The sequence below is a fragment of the Oncorhynchus clarkii genome, chromosome 21, assembly GCF_045791955.1.
Source record: "Oncorhynchus clarkii lewisi isolate Uvic-CL-2024 chromosome 21, UVic_Ocla_1.0, whole genome shotgun sequence".
Lineage (NCBI taxonomy): Eukaryota > Metazoa > Chordata > Actinopteri > Salmoniformes > Salmonidae > Oncorhynchus > Oncorhynchus clarkii.
This window is the reverse complement of record NC_092167.1, coordinates 31,764,769-31,787,432: the sequence shown is the minus strand read 5'-3', so window position 1 is coordinate 31,787,432 and position 22,664 is coordinate 31,764,769. Positions and strand designations below refer to the sequence as shown.

At 42.2% G+C, this 22,664-nt stretch overlaps 1 protein-coding gene and 1 long non-coding RNA gene across 2 annotated transcripts; one reads left to right on the top strand and one right to left on the bottom strand.

The window, feature by feature from the left end:
- The first annotated feature begins 270 nt into the window (after positions 1-270).
- LOC139378889 (coagulation factor XIII A chain-like) lies at positions 271-12,438 on the top strand. The gene is made up of 15 exons (XM_071121476.1): positions 271-392; positions 3,105-3,289; positions 5,321-5,509; positions 6,043-6,291; positions 6,452-6,570; positions 6,834-6,941; positions 8,204-8,378; positions 8,662-8,800; positions 8,944-9,047; positions 9,360-9,448; positions 9,726-9,882; positions 10,500-10,775; positions 10,969-11,129; positions 11,610-11,746; positions 11,837-12,438. The coding sequence occupies exons 2-15, from the start codon at positions 3,136-3,138 to the stop codon at positions 11,976-11,978; spliced, it is 2,199 nt and encodes a 732-aa protein (XP_070977577.1). The 5' UTR covers positions 271-392; positions 3,105-3,135; the 3' UTR covers positions 11,979-12,438.
- Positions 12,439-17,284: 4,846 nt separating this feature from the next.
- LOC139378888 (uncharacterized) lies at positions 17,285-21,987 on the bottom strand. The gene is made up of 4 exons (XR_011628342.1): positions 21,962-21,987; positions 19,907-20,526; positions 19,636-19,678; positions 17,285-19,212 (listed from the first exon to the last, which is right to left on the bottom strand). It is a non-coding gene; the product is annotated as an uncharacterized lncRNA (long non-coding RNA).
- Positions 21,988-22,664: the final 677 nt, after the last annotated feature.

The window sequence follows — 22,664 nt, the reverse complement described above, 5'->3', positions numbered from 1 at the left end:
GATTTGACACACACACACACTCACAAGCCCATCCCAGCAACCACTCACCCTGGGGCTGACTCGCTTGCAAATACACACACACACACACACACACACACACACACACACACACACACACACACACACACACACACACACACACACACACACACACACACACACACACACACACACACGCACACACACACGCACACACAAACACACACACACACACACACACACAAACACACACAGCCTATCTCTGCCATGGAGAGGGCCCTTCCCTTTCCTGTATATAAATGGATTCAGAGGGACCCCAGCAGCAGCCTGTCTTTGTGTGTGAGAGAGACAGACACTCAGCCCCTGAGGATCGACTCTATCAGACAACTGCAGCTTCTTCAACTTCTACAGAGGTGAGTTTACTCTTCAGTGGTCACTGGTCAAGCAATGTTTACTGTCTCCAATCAATTTTTTTTTGATACTGCATGTATTTGACAAAGCTTTGATGAAAAGTAATGCGATGCCTCATAGAATGCATCATTTGCAGTACTCTAAATGTAGTTGCAGTACTCCTTGTCGTTTTGCTGTATAATAGTACACCATTTTTCCCTCTAGGAAACGTCCAAATGCTGGTTAAAGCAGAGTTTATTATGGGGTGGGGTGGAGGGGGGGGCTGTGGGCTAATGAGAGTCCTAAATGGAAGCTAATGTTACAGTACCAGAGTGAGAACTGAGTGCTGGTTTGAATGGTTCTTTATTCCACATCATGTAATCTGGTTCAGAATCAGGGATATTTGCTTCTTTGTTTTTTTCTTTTCCTTTACATCCACATGTTGTTGTAAAATGCTGTTAAACTATGGATCATTTTTACCTTTCAGGAGTCACATTTGTTCTTTGCACAATGCTTCAGTGTCTAAGTACACACTACATAAAACGGTGTATATGGGGGTCATTTCCGTAGCGCAGGAGCACTGTGCAAAGTGCAAAAAAATATTAAAAACCGAATTATAATCTGGTAGCATGACGAAATTAGAACATACTCTTCAACAATGTGCGTCATAAAGAGAACACAATTGACACATTCCTCCGTTTACGAAGCGCTATTTAAATAGTCACCTCTTTGTAACACACATTGTTCAAGAAAAAAAATCGAATTAAAGGAAAACTCCACCCAAAAATTATCTTCTGGTATTTGTTTCATTAGTACATTGTTGACATAGCCCCAAAACATTTAGCTCGTCAGCAATCGAGATTTCAAGATATATAACTTTCAAAATACAGAAATCGTCCCTGTGTGATGCATTTTGCATCGTACGATGCTGTGTTTTGCATCATATGATGCAAATTGCATCATACAGGGAGGATTTCTGTATATTATAATAAGGTTTGCGGTATTTTTTGCACTTTGCCCAATCATTTATTTTGCCCTATGAACATGTTACCCTATACAAACAGTATTATATGGCATCATCCATTGACTAATAGCTAAAAATAGTAATAACTTGCAGCATTTCCACCACAAAAAGGCACAGCACTGTCCCAGAAAACATCGATAAAAACCTGTGGTGATGTTGTTTCTCCACAATCAGTATTGCCCAGCTAATGTTCAGCTGAAGGGGGTGACGGCACGATGTGAGCGTGTGTGTGTGCCTGGTGTGTGTGTGTGTGTGTGTGCCATGGTGAAACAGTGCTTTCACTGTGCAGGTCCATGACTCACCTTTCCAACACTGGCAGGAGACCATCCCACACCCCAAACCTGTCTCCTCGACCAGCACAGCACAGCACACGCCCATTACATAACTCAATTCTTAAATAGTTGTTTGTGCCACAAAGCTGCATGACGTATATTGTGCCATACTTACATTTTCATTAAAACAACCATTGTGTATTTAATGACTAAAACAGCATTAACATACTTACATAATAATTTCCATTAAACCCCCCCCCCCCCTCTCTCCTAACCTCAAATAAAATAGGCTTTAAAAGAAGAGACCCCCAGGGGATGGTTGGTTGAGGTAATTCCTTTTTCAGTGCTGCTTTATTGACTTACGGTATGTCTCGAGATTTTTATTTACATTTAACCCACTATTAGTAATGTTGCACCACTGCTTGTACTATATGATGGGGTCTAATAGCTTGTCATTTTATGGACCGCTAAGTTTGGACTTACTTATAGTTTGTTAATGTATATTATTACCTAACTAATTGTAAATGTGCAAGGTAATTTGTTAGTTTTACCACAGATACTGGCATAATTTGACTGGTACACTACTCGTTGTGAAAATTATAAATATTACAACAACAAATAAATACACATTGATTCTAAGCAAAGGAATCTGATGACATGGTTGTGTCCCCCACACACTGACACTTAAGTTTCCCTTGTCATTTACGACCTGTTTTCCCTCTCTAATTTTAAGATTAACGGCACAGTCGGGTGACACACTGACCACAAGGGACGGAGAATAACACAACATGCCAAAACAAACAACCAAACACCCCAAAATGTCTGACCTTGCCAACTGCTTTTCTGGAATCACACCCTCAGTAGGCTCCTCTTTATACAGCACGGAAATAAACAATGAAATAAATAATAAGCACAGGCTCTACTCTGTGAAACCACTGAGCATTTCAAACCTATGTTTACTGACCTAGTCACTACAATAATGCACACTAATACACACATAGAAGTGGTTCCCAAAGTCCTGCTAGCACGGACTTCACTGATAAATACTTTGTTGAGGGAAAACGTATTTGATACGATTGTGAGATGAATGCACTAATTGTAAAGTCGCTCTGGATACGAGCGTCAGCTAAATGACGAAAATGTTGAATGTAATATATATAATTGTTTTGACATGTGGTTTGTGTTAAAGTTTACGTGCACCTCATCCAGGTCAGTACTCAAGTTCGCTATTGCTGCCCTACCTCAATGTGAAACAGGTGGTTTGTGGGAACAGTTAATCTCTTAGCATCTGCAGCACAACTGGGAGTGTCCTCCCCAAGGGCTAGCTGAATATGAATGGAGTCGTCATGTGATATGATACCATACCTAGGAATTGTCTGCTTGTCTGTTTGACTCTCTGTCTCTGTCTCTCTCTGTTAATCTATTTGTCTGTGTCCCAGGCCCGTAAGGTGACGTTTCAGCGCTGGTACCATGTCTGACTCAGAGCCCGCCGCCAAGCCACAACCCCAGGTGTCACACCGCGGACGCAGTGCCGCCCCCATCGCCACCTCCAATGCAGATGGGGAGGAGGTGCCTGAGTTCGAGCCCTTCGGCCTGATGCCCCGAGGACCTCCTCCACTCCAGGGTGAGGAGGAGAAGGAGCCTGTGTGTGTGTGGGTGCGTGCACGTGTGTGTGTGTGTTTGAGTGTGTGTGTGTGGTGTGTGACAGAGAGAGACAGAAGTGTGTTTGTATGTCAGAGTGTTGGTTTGTGAGTCAGTATGTGCCTTGGTCACAAACGATAAGAGACCCTACAACGACACGTTTCCTGTAGATTTATGATGCTGGCTGACAAATGAATGGCATTCCGTTCAGAGTTATCTTAACACCCGCCTTCAGACACATCCTGAGTCTACCAGCCTCGTCACTGTTCTCCTTTCCTCAGCATTATCTCGCTAGAACACAAGGCAGGCCTAGAAACACAAGGCAGGGTTCTGAATAAGAATGGACTGACTGGAATATAGAACCTCTAACAGACTGGAAGCGACTTCAGCTTGTCCCCTCGTGATAGGTAATTCAAAGTAAAGTTCAAAGTAAAAAAAAGTTTATTACAAAATCAGGGGGCAGGCAAACGACAGGTCAAGGGCAGGCAGAGGTCAGTAATCCAGAGCAGAGTCCGAAAGGCACAGAACGGCAGGCAGGCTCAGGGTCAGGGCAGGCAGAATGGTCAAAACTGGGAAAACTAGAAAACAGGGACTAGAGCGAAAACAGGAATACGGGAAAAATGCTGGTAGGCATGACGAGACAAGACAAACTGGAAACAGACAAACAGAGAACACAGGTATAAATACACAGGGGATAATGGGGCAGATGAGCGACACCTGGACGGGGGGTGGATACAAGTACAAAACAGGTGAAACAGATCAGGGTGTGACAGTCATTGCCATCTAAATAATATCTTGTAGCGAGTTTCCCAAAAAGAACAACCAACAACAACCACGTTGTTGATCTTCGACTACAGTTCATAATTTTTACTATACGTCACCACAGTCTACAGACAAAGCTGTCTGTCTACCCTAAGATGAGAAGGTTCCCAAAGTTGAACACGTAACGTAATCGGCCTTCAGAATGTCTCTACCACTCTTCATACATTTGAACTTGCAGGATTCCATACGTTACGTTATGTTGAAGATAGAATCGTTAGTTGCTACGTCCATTTTTGGACTTATAAATGAATGATATATACACACTGATTCTTGAAGAAGACAACTTATAAATGCCTCATGATTAGTTCAACTGTCGTACCTCATCAGAACCCAAAACAAACCATGTTTGTAAACAACATAAATGTAAACAATGTAAATGCCTCAAAATCTGGTTAAAACAATAATTTAGATATCATGGATGTTCAGTCCTTCAAATCGAAATGTATCAGTCACATGCACCGAATACAACAGGTGTAGTGAAATGCTGTGAAATGCTTACCTATGTGCACCTAACCAACAATGCAGTTTCAAGAAAATACAGATAAGAATTAGAGATAAAAGTAACAAGTCATTAAAGAGCAGCAGTGAAATGACAATATACAGGGACTATATACAGGGGGGTACTGATACAGAGTCAATGTGCGGGGGCACCGGTTATGTGAGGTAGTATGTACATGTAGTTATTAATGTGACTATGCATAGATTACAACAGAGAGTAGCAGTGGTGTAAAGAGGGCATGAGAGGGGGTGAGAGGGGGTGAGGGAGGGGAGGGGGAGGGTCAATGCAAACAGTCTGGTTGGCCATTTGACTAGATGTTCAGGAGTCTATTGGCTTGGGGGTAGAAGCTGTTTAGAAGCCTTTTGGTCCCAGACTTGGCGCCCCGGTACGGCTTGCCGTGCGGTAGCAGAGATAACAGTCTATGACTTGGGTGGCTGGAGCCTTTGACCATTTTTAGGACCTACCTCTGCATCCATAGCTCTGTCTATGAATTTGAGAGACGTTACATTTCTCCAGGCCCATCCCTAAGCTTTTTTTGCTGAAACAGAGGTGTATTGGAATAACTGCTCAAGGTCACATGGAAAAATATCAGGGCCCAAGTTACAATGACAAGTCTGCATCTCTCTTTCTTCCCTTTTATATTCCTCTCTCCTCATCTCTCTCTTCCTCGTTCTCTTCCTACTCTCCTATCAGAGTTCTTGGACATCTGGGACGTGAACATGCTGCGGAAGCCAGACGAGGTCAATAAGCGGCAGCACACCACCCACCTGTATGCCACTGACAACCTCATCGTTCGCAGGGGACAGGAGTTCCAGCTGAAGGTGACCTTCGACCGTCCCTACAAGCCCTCCGACGACCAGTTCGCTGTGGAGTTCGTCATCGGTGAGATAAAAATGAAACAAAAAAAGGTCTAACTCTGTATCAGTGGTTACTGGTTAAGAAGTAGTTTACTGTACGTATGCAGGGTACCAAAAGTAAAGTAATGAAAAAAAATGAGTTTTATTATGTTATGTTTCAAGTGGCGGTTACATTAAGTGCGGGAACATTCATTGTATATTTTTTCATTGAATGTCCCCCGCACTTAATTATAACCGCCACTTGAAACATAATAAAACTAAGGAAGAATATGTGCAGGTATTTATCTTTCTTTCCTGTATCAGTGGTTAGGTCTACCATAGGTCTACCATAGCTCTAGTCCAGGGTGTTAGTAAGGCTTGGTGTAGGGTGAAGTTGACCCTAGACCCTGATCTTTGGTCTGTTTTACATTTTCTCCACTAATGGTAAAGGTTAGGTTTGGGGGATGGGAAGTTGATCCTAGATCTGTACCTAGAAGAAACTGCACCCCGGAGCCAAAGACCAGAGCTAGGTATACCCCTGCCCTGACATGTCATTCCCCTATTCCTCCTATCCACCAGGGGGCAGTCCCCAGTTTAGTAAGGGCACCTACATCCCTGTGTCTGTGGCCAGTGACCGCCAGAGCCCGTGGGCCGGCCGGGTGGTGGACAGCGCAGACAACGTGGTCACGGTGGGGATCACCCCAGCGCCAGACTGCATTGTGGGAAAGTGGCGCACGTACGTGGCGGTGGTGACGCCATACGGAATCCGCAGGACAAGGCAGGACGAGAATCGAGACGTCTATATCCTGTTCAACCCCTGGGCGGCAGGTCTGTGACACTCACTGATGACAGCAATCACACTAGCCTGTTCCCACAACAGTTGTTTGTGCTGATTGATTGATTGATTTAGCTCTATTAATCTCATTCGTCTATTCATCTACATTCCGATAATAGATTCCATTCTATTGTTCTGGCTTCCTTCCACCAGCTGATTCTGTGTTCCTGGATGACGGCAATGAGAGGGAGGAGTGTGTTCTCAACGAGGTGGGGGTCATCTACCACGGGGCGTTTGACGACGTGTCTGAGCGGCCCTGGAACTTTGGCCAGGTACAGAGAAACCCAGTGCACCACTACTAGCTACGCAATGATTGGTTTTTGGTGTGGTGATACGTTATCTGTACCATGTAGAATTCATTTATAACTACTGTGCATGTAAGTCATCATACGTCAAATAGCAGGACGGTTGTTTCTTAGTCCATACACATTACCTGTCTGTCACCTTTTTGTTTTGGCTTTAAGACACCGTCTGATTCTCTATGTGATCGTCAAAGAAGTTCAGTGCACACTTAACTGAACTTTGCTTGTTGCAGTTTGACTACGGGGTGCTGGATGCGTGTCTGTTCATCATGGATAAAGCTGCCATGCCCATTACCAACAGGGGTGACCCTATCAAAGTAGCCCGGAAGGCCTCAGCCATGGTGAGGGTTACGGGGTTACCACCGGTCCATACAGAGAACCCATTAAGATCGCAACATTCTTACAGTGCAACCGTTTCATACAGTAGATTTACGGGGGGGGGGGGGGGCTTGAGGAAAGACTCCTTGCCAGAAGACAAGTTTCAAATCAAATCACATTGTATTAGTCACATGCGTCGGATACAACAAGTGCAGACCTTACATTGAAATGCTTACTTCCGAGCCCCTAACCAACAATGCAGTTAAAAAATATATGGATAACAATAAGAAAAAGTCACGAGTAATTAAAGATCAGCAGTAAAATATCAATAGCAAGACTATACATGGGGGGTACTGGTATAGAGTCAATGTGCGGGGGCACCGGTTAGTCGAGGTAATATGTACATGTAGGTAGAGTTATTAAAGTGACTATGCATAGATGATAACAACAGAGAGTAGCAGCGGTGTAAAAGAGCAAGAGAGGGGGGGGGGGGGTCATTGCAAGTAGTCTGGTGCTCTGGTACCGCTTGCCGTGCGGTAACAGAGAGAACAGTCTATGACTAAGGTGGCTGGAGTCTTTGACAATTTTTAGGGCCTTTCTCTGACACCGCCTGGTATAGAGGTCCTGGATGGCAGGAAGCTTGGCCCCAGTGATATACAGGGCTGTTCACACTACCCTCTGTAGTGCCTTGCGGTCGGAGGCGGAGCAGTTGCCAAACCAGGCAGTGATGCAAGCAGTCAGGATGCTCTCGATGGTGCAGCTGTAGAACCTTTTGAGGATCTGAGGACCCATGCCAAATCTTTTCAGTCTCCTAAGGGTGAATAGGTTTTGTCGTGCCCTCTTCTTCATTTGTACAGAAGAGAGATTTGTACTTACAACTCATAAGCTTGTAACAGGCTATTTGCATCCAAAATGGCACTCTATTTCACATATAATGCATTACCTTTGACCAAGGTATTCCATATATAATGTGTTACTTTAACCAAGGTATTTCCTATATAATGCACTACTTTTGTCCCGGGTATTCCCTATATAATGCATTACTTTTGTCCCGGGTATTCCCTATATAATGCATTACTTTTGACCAGGGTATTCCTTATATAATGCATTACTTTTAACCAAGGTATTTCCTATATAATGCACTACTTTTGTCCCGGGTATTCCCTATATAATGCACTACATTTGACCAGGGCCCATAAGGCTCTTTTCAAAAGAAGTGCACTGTAAAGGAAATAGGGTGCCATTTTTGATGCAGACAACCCGTATGTTTGCCTCTCTCTCCCAGCTGAACTCTCGTGACGACGACGGGGTGCTGGTGGGGAGCTGGAGTGGTGACTACACCTACGGAGTGGCACCCACCTCCTGGACTGGAAGTACTGAGATCCTCCTCAACTACTCCAGCAGCAAGATGCCCGTCTGCTATGCCCAGTGCTGGGTCTACGCTGCCGTCTTTAACACCTGTGAGACCTGCATAAGGCTACAATATTCCCCAAACTTTCAGAAAATTCTATTTTTTTCTGAAATCTTTAATGATTCCAGAAATGTTTAACTAGGATCTCCCAAAAATCATTGAGGCAAAGTTTTGGGATTTTTACAATGCTAATGAGTGAAATATTTGGGAGGATTTCATAATTAATCACTCAAATTAATTTCCTACTATTTGATGTGCAGAATTCCCCCAAAAAAGTCTGAACATTTTTTGTTGTTGCTGATGATACAGTTTCATTCCTTCCCCCTCGGCAGTCTTGCGCTGTCTGGGGATCCCCGCCAGGGTTGTCACCAACTTCTTCTCTTCCCACGACAATGACGGCAACCTGAAAACTGACATCATCCTGGATGAGAACGGCAGAATTGACAAGCAACGCACCAAGGACTCTATCTGGTACAATTGTTCCAGTGACAGACAAATCACTTTCTGATTTGATTTGATTTGAGCATTTAAAAATACAATTCATGAGTGGAGAGACTGCATTTAGAATGCTTTATGGTAATGTCAAATAATGGACTGGATGTGTTTGGCCGTAGGAACTACCATTGCTGGAACGAGTGCTACATGAGCAGGCCAGACCTTCCTCAAGGGTTTGGGGGCTGGCAGGCTGTGGATGCTACGCCCCAAGAGACCAGTGATGGTGAGGTGTTCATGCACACAAGCATGTACGCACGCACGCACACACACACACACATATACTGTAGAAACATGCACAAGCGCTCACACACGCGCACACATACGCAGCAACACACACACAAACACAGAAACACACACACATATGCCGAAACAAACACACACACACACAGAAACACACACACAAACACACAATTTAACTGACCATGTTCTAATTTTTTACATAACCATGTTATGAAATGTACATGCTGTGTAGTTACCATATTATACCATTATTTGGGATATTACGAAGTCCTAATGTGTCTTTCATTGTATCCAGGGATGTACAGGTGTGGCCCTGCGTCTGTCCAGGCCATCAAACATGGCCAGATCTGCTTCCCGTTCGACGCACCTTTCGTGTTTGCTGAGGTAAATACGACAACAATGAGCCATCCTAGTGGCGCAAAACACCAACTGCACAGGACAGTATACAAAATGTTACAACCCCTTATTGGTCACTTTCCAAGACAGTCCATTTTTGTTTGCATCAGTTTGAATCAGTGAGCTCAATTGTAGTCATGAACATACGGTAGCAGCACATGTGTTTTGGTATTACTAGTATATATGACTTATATATGACTAAACATATCAATAGATAGTTACTGGAATTTTACATGATGAATGTGTCCCATTTTTTTCCCTATAGGTGAACAGTGATGTGGTGTTCTACTCGCGGAACCCCCGAGACGGGACCCTGGAGCCGGTCAAAGTCAACAGCAGCCATGTTGGTAGGATGGTGGTGACCAAAGCTCCCGGCCAGGACACCCGGCGTGACATCACTGACCAGTACAAGTTCCCGGAAGGTAAGAGAGCAGGGAGGAGGGAGCGTCAGAGAGCAAAAAGCCTAAAGGGACACTTTCCCAGACACAGATTAAAAATGACCTATGCAGAAATCACTCCAACATTTCCTGCTGCGCTAAAATTCTAATAGTTTGCCTAATTTCAGTGTACATGACAAAACAAGCAAGTATCTTGCAGAGAGTCATTGTACCATCTAAACAGTGGCATTTTCAGCTGTTTGAAGCTGGTGTACAGAACTGAAAGTAAACGACACAAATATGAAACTTCAGCACGGGTAGCAGATAAATAGTGCACAGAACAAATCTAACATTTCTTGGACTTGCTTTCAGTAGAATGACGGATCTATAACTCAAATTTACATGTGAATTTAAACTGCATTAAAACTGCATTGTTGATTAAGGGCTTGTAAAGTAAGCATTTCACTGTGAGGTCTACTACATCTGTTGTATTCGGCTCATGTGACAAATAACATTTGATTTGATTTAAATGTTAAAAGAAGGGTTTTGTCTCTGTGTGAACAAGGTACGACCACTCGAAAAACCCAGATTCTAAATGGGGACTACTTCTGAAACAAACCATATAATTTTTCCCTGTCGTCTGTGGTCTCCCACATCCACAGGTAGCCCCGAGGAGCGCACGGTTCTGGAGAAGGCAGAGGAGTACGGTTGTCAGCGTGAGAAGATCACCCTTCCAGAGGCTGACGTGGAGCTGAACATGCCCCTGATCGAGGTGAGGGTGGGGGATGACTTCGAGCTGAAGCTGGAGTTCAACAACAAGAGTGGCCAGTCTCGCACCGGGGAGATGTATGTCAGTGGCAACGTGGTGTATTACACAGGAGTCACCAGCTCTGAGTTCCTCTTCAAGACCCCTAAAGTGACATTGGATCCCATGAAAGGTGGGCAGGTGGGGGAGGAGGGGTGGTGTGTGTTGGTTGGTGGGTTCTTGTAAGATCAATATTCTAGTTACTAGTGGCAAGCCAGTTGCTCTCCAATATTTCTAAAGCAAGACCCAACAAAATACATGCAAATGAAAGTAAAACTCAAGGAGACAAAGCATATCCTAAGAAAGTCATCTCTGTGTGTCCACAGCTGAGAAGAAAGTGATCCAGGTGCGTTCCCAGGACTACATGAGAAAGCTGGTGGAGCAGGCCAACCTCCACTTCATTGCCACTGGGAAGGTCAAGGAGACGGGTCAGATTGTCACCGCCATGAGGGTCGTCACTCTTCACAACCCCAAACTCTCTGTCCAGGTCAGAGGTCATGTTTTTAGGAGTGGTAATATGCACACAGCCTGAAACAAATCAATTTGTACTCTATAGAGCAGGGGTGTCAAACCCCCCCCCCCCCCCCCCCCCCAATCCGGCACATTTGTTCTGTTTTGTTTTGGGGTGGGGGTTGTGGGGAAATTATAATGGACCTGCGTTTATATAGTATCTTGACTGTGTTCAGCGTTGCTAATAATCAGCTAAATGAAAGCTAGACAGTCAGGGAGCACTGAAAAATTCATAGAGGACTATTTTGGGCTAGTTTTAACTGCGAGGAAATATAACCAAGTTTCAGTGCAGCCCTCCGAACCGTGTTGAAGACCGAATAAAGACTGAATTGTGCTAAATGAGTTTGACATCCCTGGTATATCCCTGGCAAAGTATTTTCCAAATATGCTCAGTTTATCGATCCTTGCTGGGTCTTCACAGACAGGATCAGGACCAACTCTCATCCCCTCTCTGTAGGTGTCTGGTCTGGCTAAGGTAAGTGAGGAGATGTTTGTGACTGTGGAGTTCACCAACCCATTCAAGTTCAACCTGGAGGATGTGTACATTCGCGTGGAGGGGCCAGGAGTCATGCCACCCAAGTATAAACATTACAGGTGAGCAGAGTGATACCTGCATGTGTGTGTGTGTTTTGTGTGTGTGTGTGTGTGTGTGCATACTCATGTGTGTATATGTGTGTATTCCAGTCTGATCCTGGCTGGCTCGTCCATGACGTGGACAGAGAGTTTTACCCCGCGAAGGGAGGGACCCACCAAGCTGATGGCCAGTCTGGACTGTGCTGCACTCAGGCAGGTGTACGGTCAGGCCCAGCTGACCGTCAAGCCCTGAGCAGCACAAGGGAGATGGCACAGCTATACAAGACATCTACAGCACAGCTAGACAGCCTATTTACAGCTCAGTTACAGCCCAGCAAGCAACAATTAAGATATTTGCTTCTTCTTCTTCTTGGGTGGATCATGTCATTTCACAAAAGAGGCAACGTTTTTTTTTAACTATGCAACATTTGGTGTAGTTCAATGTATTTGTTTACATTCCTATACAAGGAAAACACAACTACATCATCGCTAATACAGCCCAGCTACCATCAGATTAGAGATTGGGCTTGAATGTTAGGCCTAATACATGGTTCAATCTATCTTCACAAGAGACGCAACATTTTCTAACCACAAGATGCAACATTTATTGAAACTGATGAAAAGTTAAATATCCCTGTTTCCTTTTCTTTTCTGTTTTGACCTCTATGCAAGAGAAATACTTAAGTAATCCAAATAAAAAAGATGAACATGAATATGTTATCAATTATTGTGTTTTTATGGCAATATACTTTGGTTTTGAAATGTCCAGATAAGATCTTTTGAAGTCAAATATTGAGCGTATCCTATCGGCCTACATGCATGCTGTCAAAATTAGAGTTCTTCGAGCACCCAGTTCGAAGGTTGAAGTTGTGGACCTTGCCCTATGCGCGACAGGGATGAGTGAGTAAGTGACTTGAGCACGTCTGTGCTTCGTTCACCTCCGCACAAGTCTAGGGGTTTCTTTCATAGGCTGTGTTTACACAGCCATCCTAAGGTTTTTACTTCATGTACAATTTTTTCCCCCTGTACTGTTCTGACACCCATATCAGATCAGCGCATTCACACTGAGGTATTCTCTGAAATAGCACGCAGATGCAACGCTCATTTTCTTTCACTGTTCCTATCCAAATTTGGTGTGGTAGTCTTGGTGGTGGCAGGTCATGTGCCAAAAATATATACTACATGTACAAACACGTCTATGGTATGAATCAGAACTCAAAAGACCAGATTCCATGTGTTTTCTTTATGTTTACACATTGGGAAAAGATCAGATATGTATCAGATATACCAAATAAGTGTCAAAAGATCAGAAATGAGCTGCCTGTGTAAACATGAAATGTTTCAAGCAATTATTTTAACAAAACTATTTAAGAACAGTATCCTCTTTTACACGCTGAGACCAACTCTGTTCAACAGTTCAAATGCGTGTCCAGCAAAGGCCACCATGATAATACCTGATATCATACTACAATCTCTATTTTGCCAGACTTAAATCTATAAAACCATAATTTAAAAATGAGCCAGAAATACAAGAGTATTTATTTTATATGTAGGACATAGAGCATGATGAAACTCAGAGGCTCAAATTGAAAGTGTAGTTACTTACTAACACAAGCAGCACAGCCTCATACAACTGTCTCTGAATCAAACAGTTGAAGTCGGAAGTTTACAAACACATTAGCCTAATACATTTAAACTCAGTTTTTCACAATTCCTGACATTTAATCCTAGTAAAAATTCCCTGTCTTAAGTCAGTTAGGATCCCCACTTTACTTTAAGAATGTGAAATGTCAGAATAATAGTAGAAAGAATTATTTATTACAGCTTTTACTTCTTTCATCACATTCCCAGTGGGTCAGAAGTTTACATACATTCAATTAGTATTTGGTAGCATTGCCTTTAAATTGTTTTACTTGGGTCAAACGTTTCGGGTAGCCTTCCACAAGCTTCCCATAATAAGTTGGGTGAATTTTGGCCCATTTCTCCTGACAGACCTGGTGTAACTGTATCAGGTTTGTAAGCCTCCTTGCTCCCACACTCTTTTTCAGTTCTGCCCAGAAATGTTCTATGGGATTAAGGTCAGGGCTTTGTGATGGCCACTCCAATACCTTGACTTTGTTGTCCTTAAGCCATTTTCCCACAACTATGGAAGTATGCTTGGGGTCATTGTCCATTTGGAAGACAAATTTGAGACCAAGCTTTAACTTCCTGACTGATGTCTTGAGATGTTGCTTCAATATATCCACATCATTTTCATACCTCACGATGACATCTATTTTGTGAAGTACACCAGTCCCTTCTGCAGCAAAGCACCCCCACAGCATGATGCTTCCACCCCCGTGCTTCACGGTTGGGATGGTGTTCTTCGGCTTGCAAGCCTCCCCCTTTTTCCTCCAAACATAACAATGGTCATTATGGCCAAACAGTTCATGGTTCCATAGTGTTTATACTTGCGTGCTATTGTTTGTACAGATGAACGTGGTATCTTCAGGCATTTGGAAATTGCTCCCAAGGATGGACCAGACTTGTGGAGGTCTACAAAATTTTTCTGAGGTCTTGGCTGACTTCTTTGGATTTTCCCATGATGTCAAGCAAAGAGGAACTGAGTTTCAAGGTAGGCCTTGAAATACATCCACAGGTACACCTCCAATTGACTCAAATGATGTCAAATGGCCTATCAGAAGCTTCTAAAGCCATGACATAATTTTCTGGAATTTTCCAAGCTGTTTAAAGGCACAGTCAACTTAGTGTATGTAAACTTCTAACCCACTGGAATTATGATACAGTGAATTCTAAGTTAAATAATCTGTCTGTAAACAATTGTTGGAAAAATTACTTGTGCCATGCAAAGTAGATGTCCTACTGACTTGCCAAAACTATAGTTTGTTAACAAGAAATTTGTCTAGTGGTTGAAAAGCGAGTTTTAATGATTCCAACCTAAGTGTACAGTGAGGGAAAAAAAGTATTTGATCCCCTGCTGATTTTGTATGTTTGCCCACTGACAAAGAAATGATCAGTCTATAATTTTAATGGTAGGTTTATTTGAACAGTGAGAGACAGAATAACAACAAAAAAAGACTTGTCCCAAAGCCACTCCTGCGTTGTCTTGGCCGTGTGCTTAGGGTTGCTGTCCTGTTGGAAGGTGAACCTTTGCCCCAGTCTGAGGTCCTGAGCACCCAGGAGCAGGTTTTCATCAAAGATCTCTCAGTACTTTGCTCTGTTCAGCTTTCCCTCAACCCTGACTAGTCTCCCAGTCCCTGCCGCTGAAAAACATCCCCACAGCATGATGCTGCCACCACCATGCTTCACCGTAGGGATGGTGCCAGGTTTCCTCCAGACGTGACGCTCGTCATTCAGGCATTCAGAGAATCTTGTTTCTCATGGTCTGAGAGTCCTTTTGGTGCCTTTTGGCAAACTCCAAGCGGGCTGTCATGTGCCTTTTACTGAGGAGTGGCTTCCGTCTGGCCACTACCATAAAGGCCTGATTGGTGGAGTACAGCAGAGATGGTTGTCCTTCTGGAGAGTTTTCCCATCTCCACAGAGGAACTCTGGAGCTCTGTCAGAGTGACCATCAGGTCTTGGTCACCTCCCTGACCAAGGCCCTTCTCCCCCGATTGCTCAGTTTGGCCGGGCGGCCAGCTCTAGGAAGAGTCTTGGTGGTTCCAAACTTCTTCCATTTAAGAATGACGGAGGCCACAGTGTTCTTGGGGACCTTCAATGCTGCAGAAATATTTGGGTACCTTTCCCCAGATCTGTGCCTCGACATAATCCTGTCTCTGAACTCTACGGACAATTCCTTCGACCTCATGGCTTTGGTTTTGCTCTGACATGCACTGTCAACTGTTGGACCTTATATAGATAGGTGTGTGCCTTTACACATCATGTCCAATCAATTGAATTTACCACAGGTGGACTCCAATCAAGTTGTAGAAACATCTCATGGAAACAGGATGCACCTGAGCTCAATGTCGAGTCTCATAGCAAAGGGTCTGAATACTTATGTAAATAAGGTATTTCTGTTTTGTCATTATGTGGTATGGTGTGTAGATTGATGAGGGAAACAATTATTTAATCCATTTTAGAATAAGGCTGTAATGTAACAAAATGTGGAAAAGGTCAAGGGGTCTGAATACTTTCCGAATGCACTGTACATGCAGAGTGCACACTGTTCAAGAAAACAATGATATCAAATTAAAGAAAAGGAATAGTACACTACTTCTACTTATAAAACAATTGTCTACAAATTAAAACAACAAAGTAATTTATCATAGCGCATAGGTTTATGATCAGAGGCGAAGTGAGAGTGAAAATCCTTTACAGGCACCTTTAGTGTTCATGATGATAGAAGCCACAAAGTGTAGGGGTTGATATGAAGTCATGTGATTGGGGAGAAGTGTGTGTGTGTGTGTGTACTTTGTACGTGTGTGCCTATAACTGTGTGCGTGTCCTTCTGTTCCTTTTTTTAAGTCAGAAAATCATAACCTGAAGTTGCTGCGACAAGACACAAATGTAGATTAGAGATTAGAGAGTGGGATACTTCATCACAATGCTGAAAACATAATGAGCTCCTCGTCTGTGATTTGGAGAAGATGGCTTCCGTGTGACAAGGTGAGTGTGTTGTTCTGTTTCTTTGTGAACACATTGAGATGATAGAAAGACTTCAAAGTGGAGTCTGTGTTGTTTTGTGGATTATATTTACTTAGAAATAGTTTGACGCAATTTTGTGAAAGAAAATATAGTTACGAATGATATAAATAAGCGCAATAAGATCCCAGGAGAAAGGCTCATAAGGAAGACTTCTGCCATATAAGTCCAACATTCAGCAAGAAATATGGATTTCTCTCAAATCTATGCACATCCAACATAAATAATGTTATTCTATTTCTGTGATTTACACAATTCCCAAACAATGGTCACCCGAACCCAGTAGGAAAATGAGCTATAGAGAAAAAAAATACATGCAGACATTTCTGTGCAGACCAACTACTCCAAAATATCTGTTCTACTTTATCATAACATTTGTGTCAAATATGTGGTACATCAGTTGTAAAACTTGAGTGTACAGAGGGCCAGTATGTGTCATTGTTAATTGTAAAGAGATAATTATCTGCATTCCGAAATAAATCCTGGAGCTATTTATATTTGAGTAAATTATCAGAAACTCTTAATCAGCATGGGATACAGGTAGAGCATTCACCTTAAAGGGTTAAATCCACTCAAAAACGAAATGGTCTTTTTTTTTTTTACATCAAGTCCAGTGTTGTTACAGTCCAAAATGTTTTGCATGTCAGCAGTCAAGTTTTCACAATATTGGACTTTCAAGATGCAAAGTGTCACTGGCCACATTATCAGGCCACATGCTTCTACTTAAACTAGATCTGACTTCTATTGCAATGATGCCGATTATTACAAAAACATTTATGAGATCAAATACAGCCAATCCATTTTGTTATTATAGAAAGCAGACATGTACTGTATCAGTTAAACCAACCATACACTGTGTTTACTGCAATAAATACCAGAAAAGTATTTGATAAAACTTAACACAACTAAAATATGTAGCAGGTATTGTAGTTTATTCCATAGGAATTTCATCTTTACACTTTATCTTACAAAACTTCTGTGCATCCTTTCCATTGTAGATAGTGAAACCACAAGAGGTTGGTGGCACCTTAACTGGGGAGAACGGGCTCGTGGTAATGGCTAGAGCAGAGTCAGTGGAATGGTATCTTAATGCCATTCCATTCACTCCATTCCAGACTTTATTATGAGCCGTCCTCCCCTCAGCAGCCTCCATTGAGTGAAATAATTCCATTGCTTGAAGGCATCTTAACCACAGGTGATGGTATCTTCATAATTAAATTTATTTTTACACCTTTTTCTCCCTAATTTCGTGATATCCAATTTGTAGTTACAGGCTTGTCCCATCGCTGCAACTGGGGAGGCGGGTGAGTATCTTCTGAGTATCTACTGATTCTGTTGGAGAGCTTTATACTGAATCTATTTCCATGAGTTTGATCCCATTCCATTCACTCCATTCCAGACATTATTATGAGCCGTCCTCCCCTCAGCAGCCTCCATTGAGGGACACAATTCCTTTGCTTGAAGGCATCTTAACCACAGATGAGGGTGAGTATCTACTGATTTTGTTGCAGCTTTATTCATATAACTAAGGGATCTTTGTATTCTGTCCATTAATGATGCTATTTCTCTGTCAGATGTCATCATAAAAGACACAAAACTTGTTCTGATTGGAGGTTATGGAAAGAATTCAGTTGGAAACATCATCCTAGGACGAACTAAGCTTACACGGTGGGCATCATTTTAAAAGACATATGTGAGGATAGATCGTAGTTGGCACATCACATTGCTTTGCACACCAGGCTCCTTTAGACATTTAAATAGTGACAATCATATAAAAGAGGAAACTGTACATTGTGTGCAAAGCTTATTTATCCCTGGACCTCACGTCATCCTTCTGTACTGAACAAAAATATAAACACAACACGCAACAATTTTACTGAGTCACAGTTCATATAAGGAAATCAGTCAATTTAAATGTAAAAAAATGATGCCATAATCAATGGATTTTACATGATTGTTCAGGGGCGCAGTCATGGGTGGGTCTGGGAGGGAATAGGCCCACCCACCTCCCAGGCCCACCCTTTTCCCCACAAAAGGTCTTCATTACAGGCAGAAATACTCCTCAGTTTCATCAGCTGTCTGGGTGGCTCGTCTCAGATAATCACACAGGTGAAGAAGCCGGATGTGGAGGTCCTGGTCTGGTGTGGTTACACATGGTCTGCGGTTGGATGCACTGCCAAATTCTCTAAAACAACGCTGGAGGCGGCTTATAGTAGAGAAATTAACATTTAATTATCTGGCAACAGCTCTGGTGGACATTCCTACAGTCAGCATGCCAATTGCACACTCCCTCATAACTTCTGTGGCATTGTGTTATGATACAAAACTGCACATTTCAGAGTGGTCTATTATTGTCTCCAGCACAAGGTGCACCTGTGTAATGATCATGCTGTTTAATCAGCTTCTTGTTATGCCACATCTGTCAGGTGGATGGATTACCCTGGCAACGGAGCAATGCTTACTAACAAGGATGCAAACAAATTTGTGCACAAAATTGGAGAAGAACATGTTTTTTGGGACCACACCATGGTGCTGTTCACAAGAGGGGAAAATATCAAACGTACCATTGAGGACTACATCACTAGCAACAAGCTCGATGACCTAATAAAACAATGTCAAAACAGCTATCATGTTTGTCATACAAATAGAAAACATGATACAGAAGCTCTTGAAAATCAACATAGACAAAACAGCATAACAGATAAAAACATGTATTATTCAGGAGAATCCCATTGAATCAGGCTATTCAATTCAGTGCAGTTGCATTCTTACTGCATATCCTTAGACTAAACGGAACCAAAAACACCCCAGCCTGTTTTGATCACAGATCCTGAACATTTCAGCTGTTTGTCATTGATTTAAGGCCACAATTGCTTACAGATTTGATAGACATTTAAAGAAAGGTTAAATAAAACATTTAAAAAACATGAAATATATTTAATCAGGATTTGACAAACAAAAGCCTGACTAGGATCCTGACTTTTCCCCACTTCATACATCTTACCAATTACCACATTGTTACTTACCTTACAGATCACAAAGTCAGCTAATTTCCACCCTATTCATATGTAAATACATTTGCTTGTCTGGCTGGCATGTTTTCATTTTAAAACAGGCATTGCCTTATCTACACTTGAAAAAATATTAGTCCTCTATTATGTTTTTTTTTTTTTTTTAAATATAGCTCATTAGTACCCCCTTGTGGTTGACTATATGTTTGATTAGACGTGCAATAATGTTAATGGCAGACAGAAAAGAAAGGATACCTGTCTCATTTTTGATGTCAGTGGGGTTGGTAAGGGATGGTCCCTGGAAAGATAGAGAGATGAGTTGTGAGAAACTCCAGGGTGGTGTCATGACCACCTAAACGGTACGTACCTGGAAGTGGTGGTTACTTAGCGTGACCCAGTGGTTAGCCTTGAGATTTACTATTTGGAGAAACCACTGGGCCAGTGTTGGTACTGCTGACAGCATGGTTATGCCACCCACCACGAGTAGGCAATTGGAAATAGTTATCATCTGAAATGTTATATTCACCTTAACGGATGGTGAGCCCAGCTAGGAGCGAAAGAGCACCAAGCTTTCCCAGGTCTCGCCTTCCTTTCGTCCTTCTTCCAAGCCAAGTAATTTGCCCGGATCGTCGAAGCACTTGGTCCCCTTGATTCTCCTCCGGCGGCTCTCTGGTCCTTGATGGGTATCATACAAAAGAAAATACATTTTGGGTTCCAAGCAGCCTTTTTAAATGGGTTACAGAAGGGAATGTAGAGTTAAGTATATTATCTTCCTTTACAGACCTTAATGGGTATTGCCTCCACCCACTTGGTAAAATAATCGGTCGCCATCAGGCTAGACTGGTACTCACTTAAGCAGAAGGTGACAAATTGAAACATTCTGTTCTCTCTGATATGACATTCATTGAAATCATAACACATTTGAGATATAATAGAATGTGATCGATGAACAAACTGTTATTACACATGCCCAGCTGTCCACATCCTTGACAATCCTTTGCAAAAAGTGTATGTTGATTTTGGCAATCATGCGCTTCACTCAGAAATGGCCAACATGCATCTCGGTCAGCATGGGTTCCTTCTCCTCAGTGAAAATCACCCACCTGTGTGGCTGGCCATCCTTCCCCCGTAGGTACATGTGATTGCCTAACAAGTTTGAAGACAAGAGTTGTTGTAGTACTCAAGTCTAAGTCATTTTGCACAACCGACTTTCTCTCCGTCTTTCACTCTTTTCCCACCTCTCTTTCATTCTCACCCTTTATTTCTCCCTACTCTCTCTTTGTCTGTGTGTCTGTCTAGCAAAGACACCAAGTTAAGGGCAGTTGGAATGACCATAATTGCTTAGACCTATCCATTTGATTGATCAGAGTTAACTTATAACTAGACAACTCAATATGACAGTCATATAACTAAATGTATAACTAGCAACTTCTGGATGATCAACTACCTAGATGGAAAATGGCTGTTCATAGCTAAATCCTTCCAGTTATGTAATAGAAGCGAACTGCTTAATGTTACCCTGAATTAGAGGTCGACCGATTAGGATTTTTCAACGCAGATACCGATACAGATTAATGGAGGACCAAAAAAAGCCAATACCGATTAATCGGACGATTTAAAAATAAATAAAACATGTATTTGTAATAATGACAATTACAACAATACTGAATTAACACTTATTTTAACTTAATATAATACATCAATAAAATCAATTTAGCCTCAAGTAGATAATGAAACATGTTCAATTTGGTTTAAATAATGCAAAAACAAAGTGTTGGAGAAGAACGTAAAAGTGCAATATGTGCCATGTAAGAAAGCTAACGTTTCAGTTCCTTGCTCAGAACATGAGAACCTATGAAAGCTGGTGGTTCCTTTTAACATGAGTCTTCAATATTCCCAGGTAAGAAGTTTTAGGTTGTAGTTATTATAGGACTATTTCCCTCGAAACCATTTGTATTTCATTAACCTTTGACTATTGGATGTTCTTATAGGCACTTTAGTATTGCCAGTGTAACAGTATATAGCTTCCGTCCCTCTCCTCGCTCCTCCCTGAGCTCGAACCAGCAACACGACAACAGCCACCACATCGAAGCGTTACCCATGCAGAAAGGTGAAGAGAAAGAAAATAAATAAATAAAAGTTGGCTAAATCTGCGCCCAAAAATACCGATTTCCGATTGTTATGAAAACTTGAAATCGGCCCTAATTAATCAGCCATTCCGATTAATCGGTCGACCTCTACCCTGAATAGTGCATTTCTGCCCTCTACAATTGTTGCGCCTCTTGTCGAGATCAGTGGTGCCATAGTACTTCGCCTGGTTGGAAAAATTAAATAAGACCTCCTCGAGGGATGCCATTTAAGTGCAAGCTAACGTTACATACAAACTGAAAGCAACAAAAACAATTTGCTAGCTAACGTTGGTTAAACAAAACTGTCTGGCTAACGTTAGCTAGGCTGATGTAAGTAAAAAAGTAACGTAGCTATCAATTTATATCCAAAAACATATTCAATTATGTATCCCTATTTAACAATATGTTGTTATATAAAGACAAATATATGGTAAAGAAAAATAAACACTCGCCATCTTCTTCTAACGTTTGTTAGACTACATACGAGGTCTTCTTCTTTGATACTATGGCGGTCTGCAAACAAATGTCACAAGCGCATGTCGCCACCCACTGCCCTGGCTTTATATCAGGCCAAATAATTTAAAAACTGCCAACGCCCATCCTACAAGCTCTGGGGCCTGAAAAAGAAAAGCATCTTCGGACAGTGTTCTTTTTCAATGTTTCGGCAGTCCTTGAAACCCCAAAACCGTTCTTGCAGGGGGACACTATTTGGCATGATTTTTCAATTGTTTTCCATAAATGACCACTAGTGGAAGGATGAGAAGGTGATAATACTTGCTGGCGTTCCCATGGAAGTCCGGGGGTCACTGACGCCAGGAGAGGTGTGTGAATTAAATTGTCATGTTTGGATTGTTCAAGAGTTCGTGAAGAGATATGAATTTGTATACAATTGAAGTCGGAAGTTTACATACACTTAGATTGGAGTCATTAAAACTCGCTTTTCAACCACTCCACAAATTTATTGTTAACGAACTATAGTTTTGGTAAGTCGTTTAGGAAATCTACTTTGTGCACGACAAGTAATTTTTCCAACATTTGTTTACACACAGATTATTTCACTTACAATTCACTGTATCACAATTCCAGTGGGGCAGAAATTTACATACACTAAATTGACTGTGCCTTTGAACAGCTTGGAAAATTCCAGAAAATGAT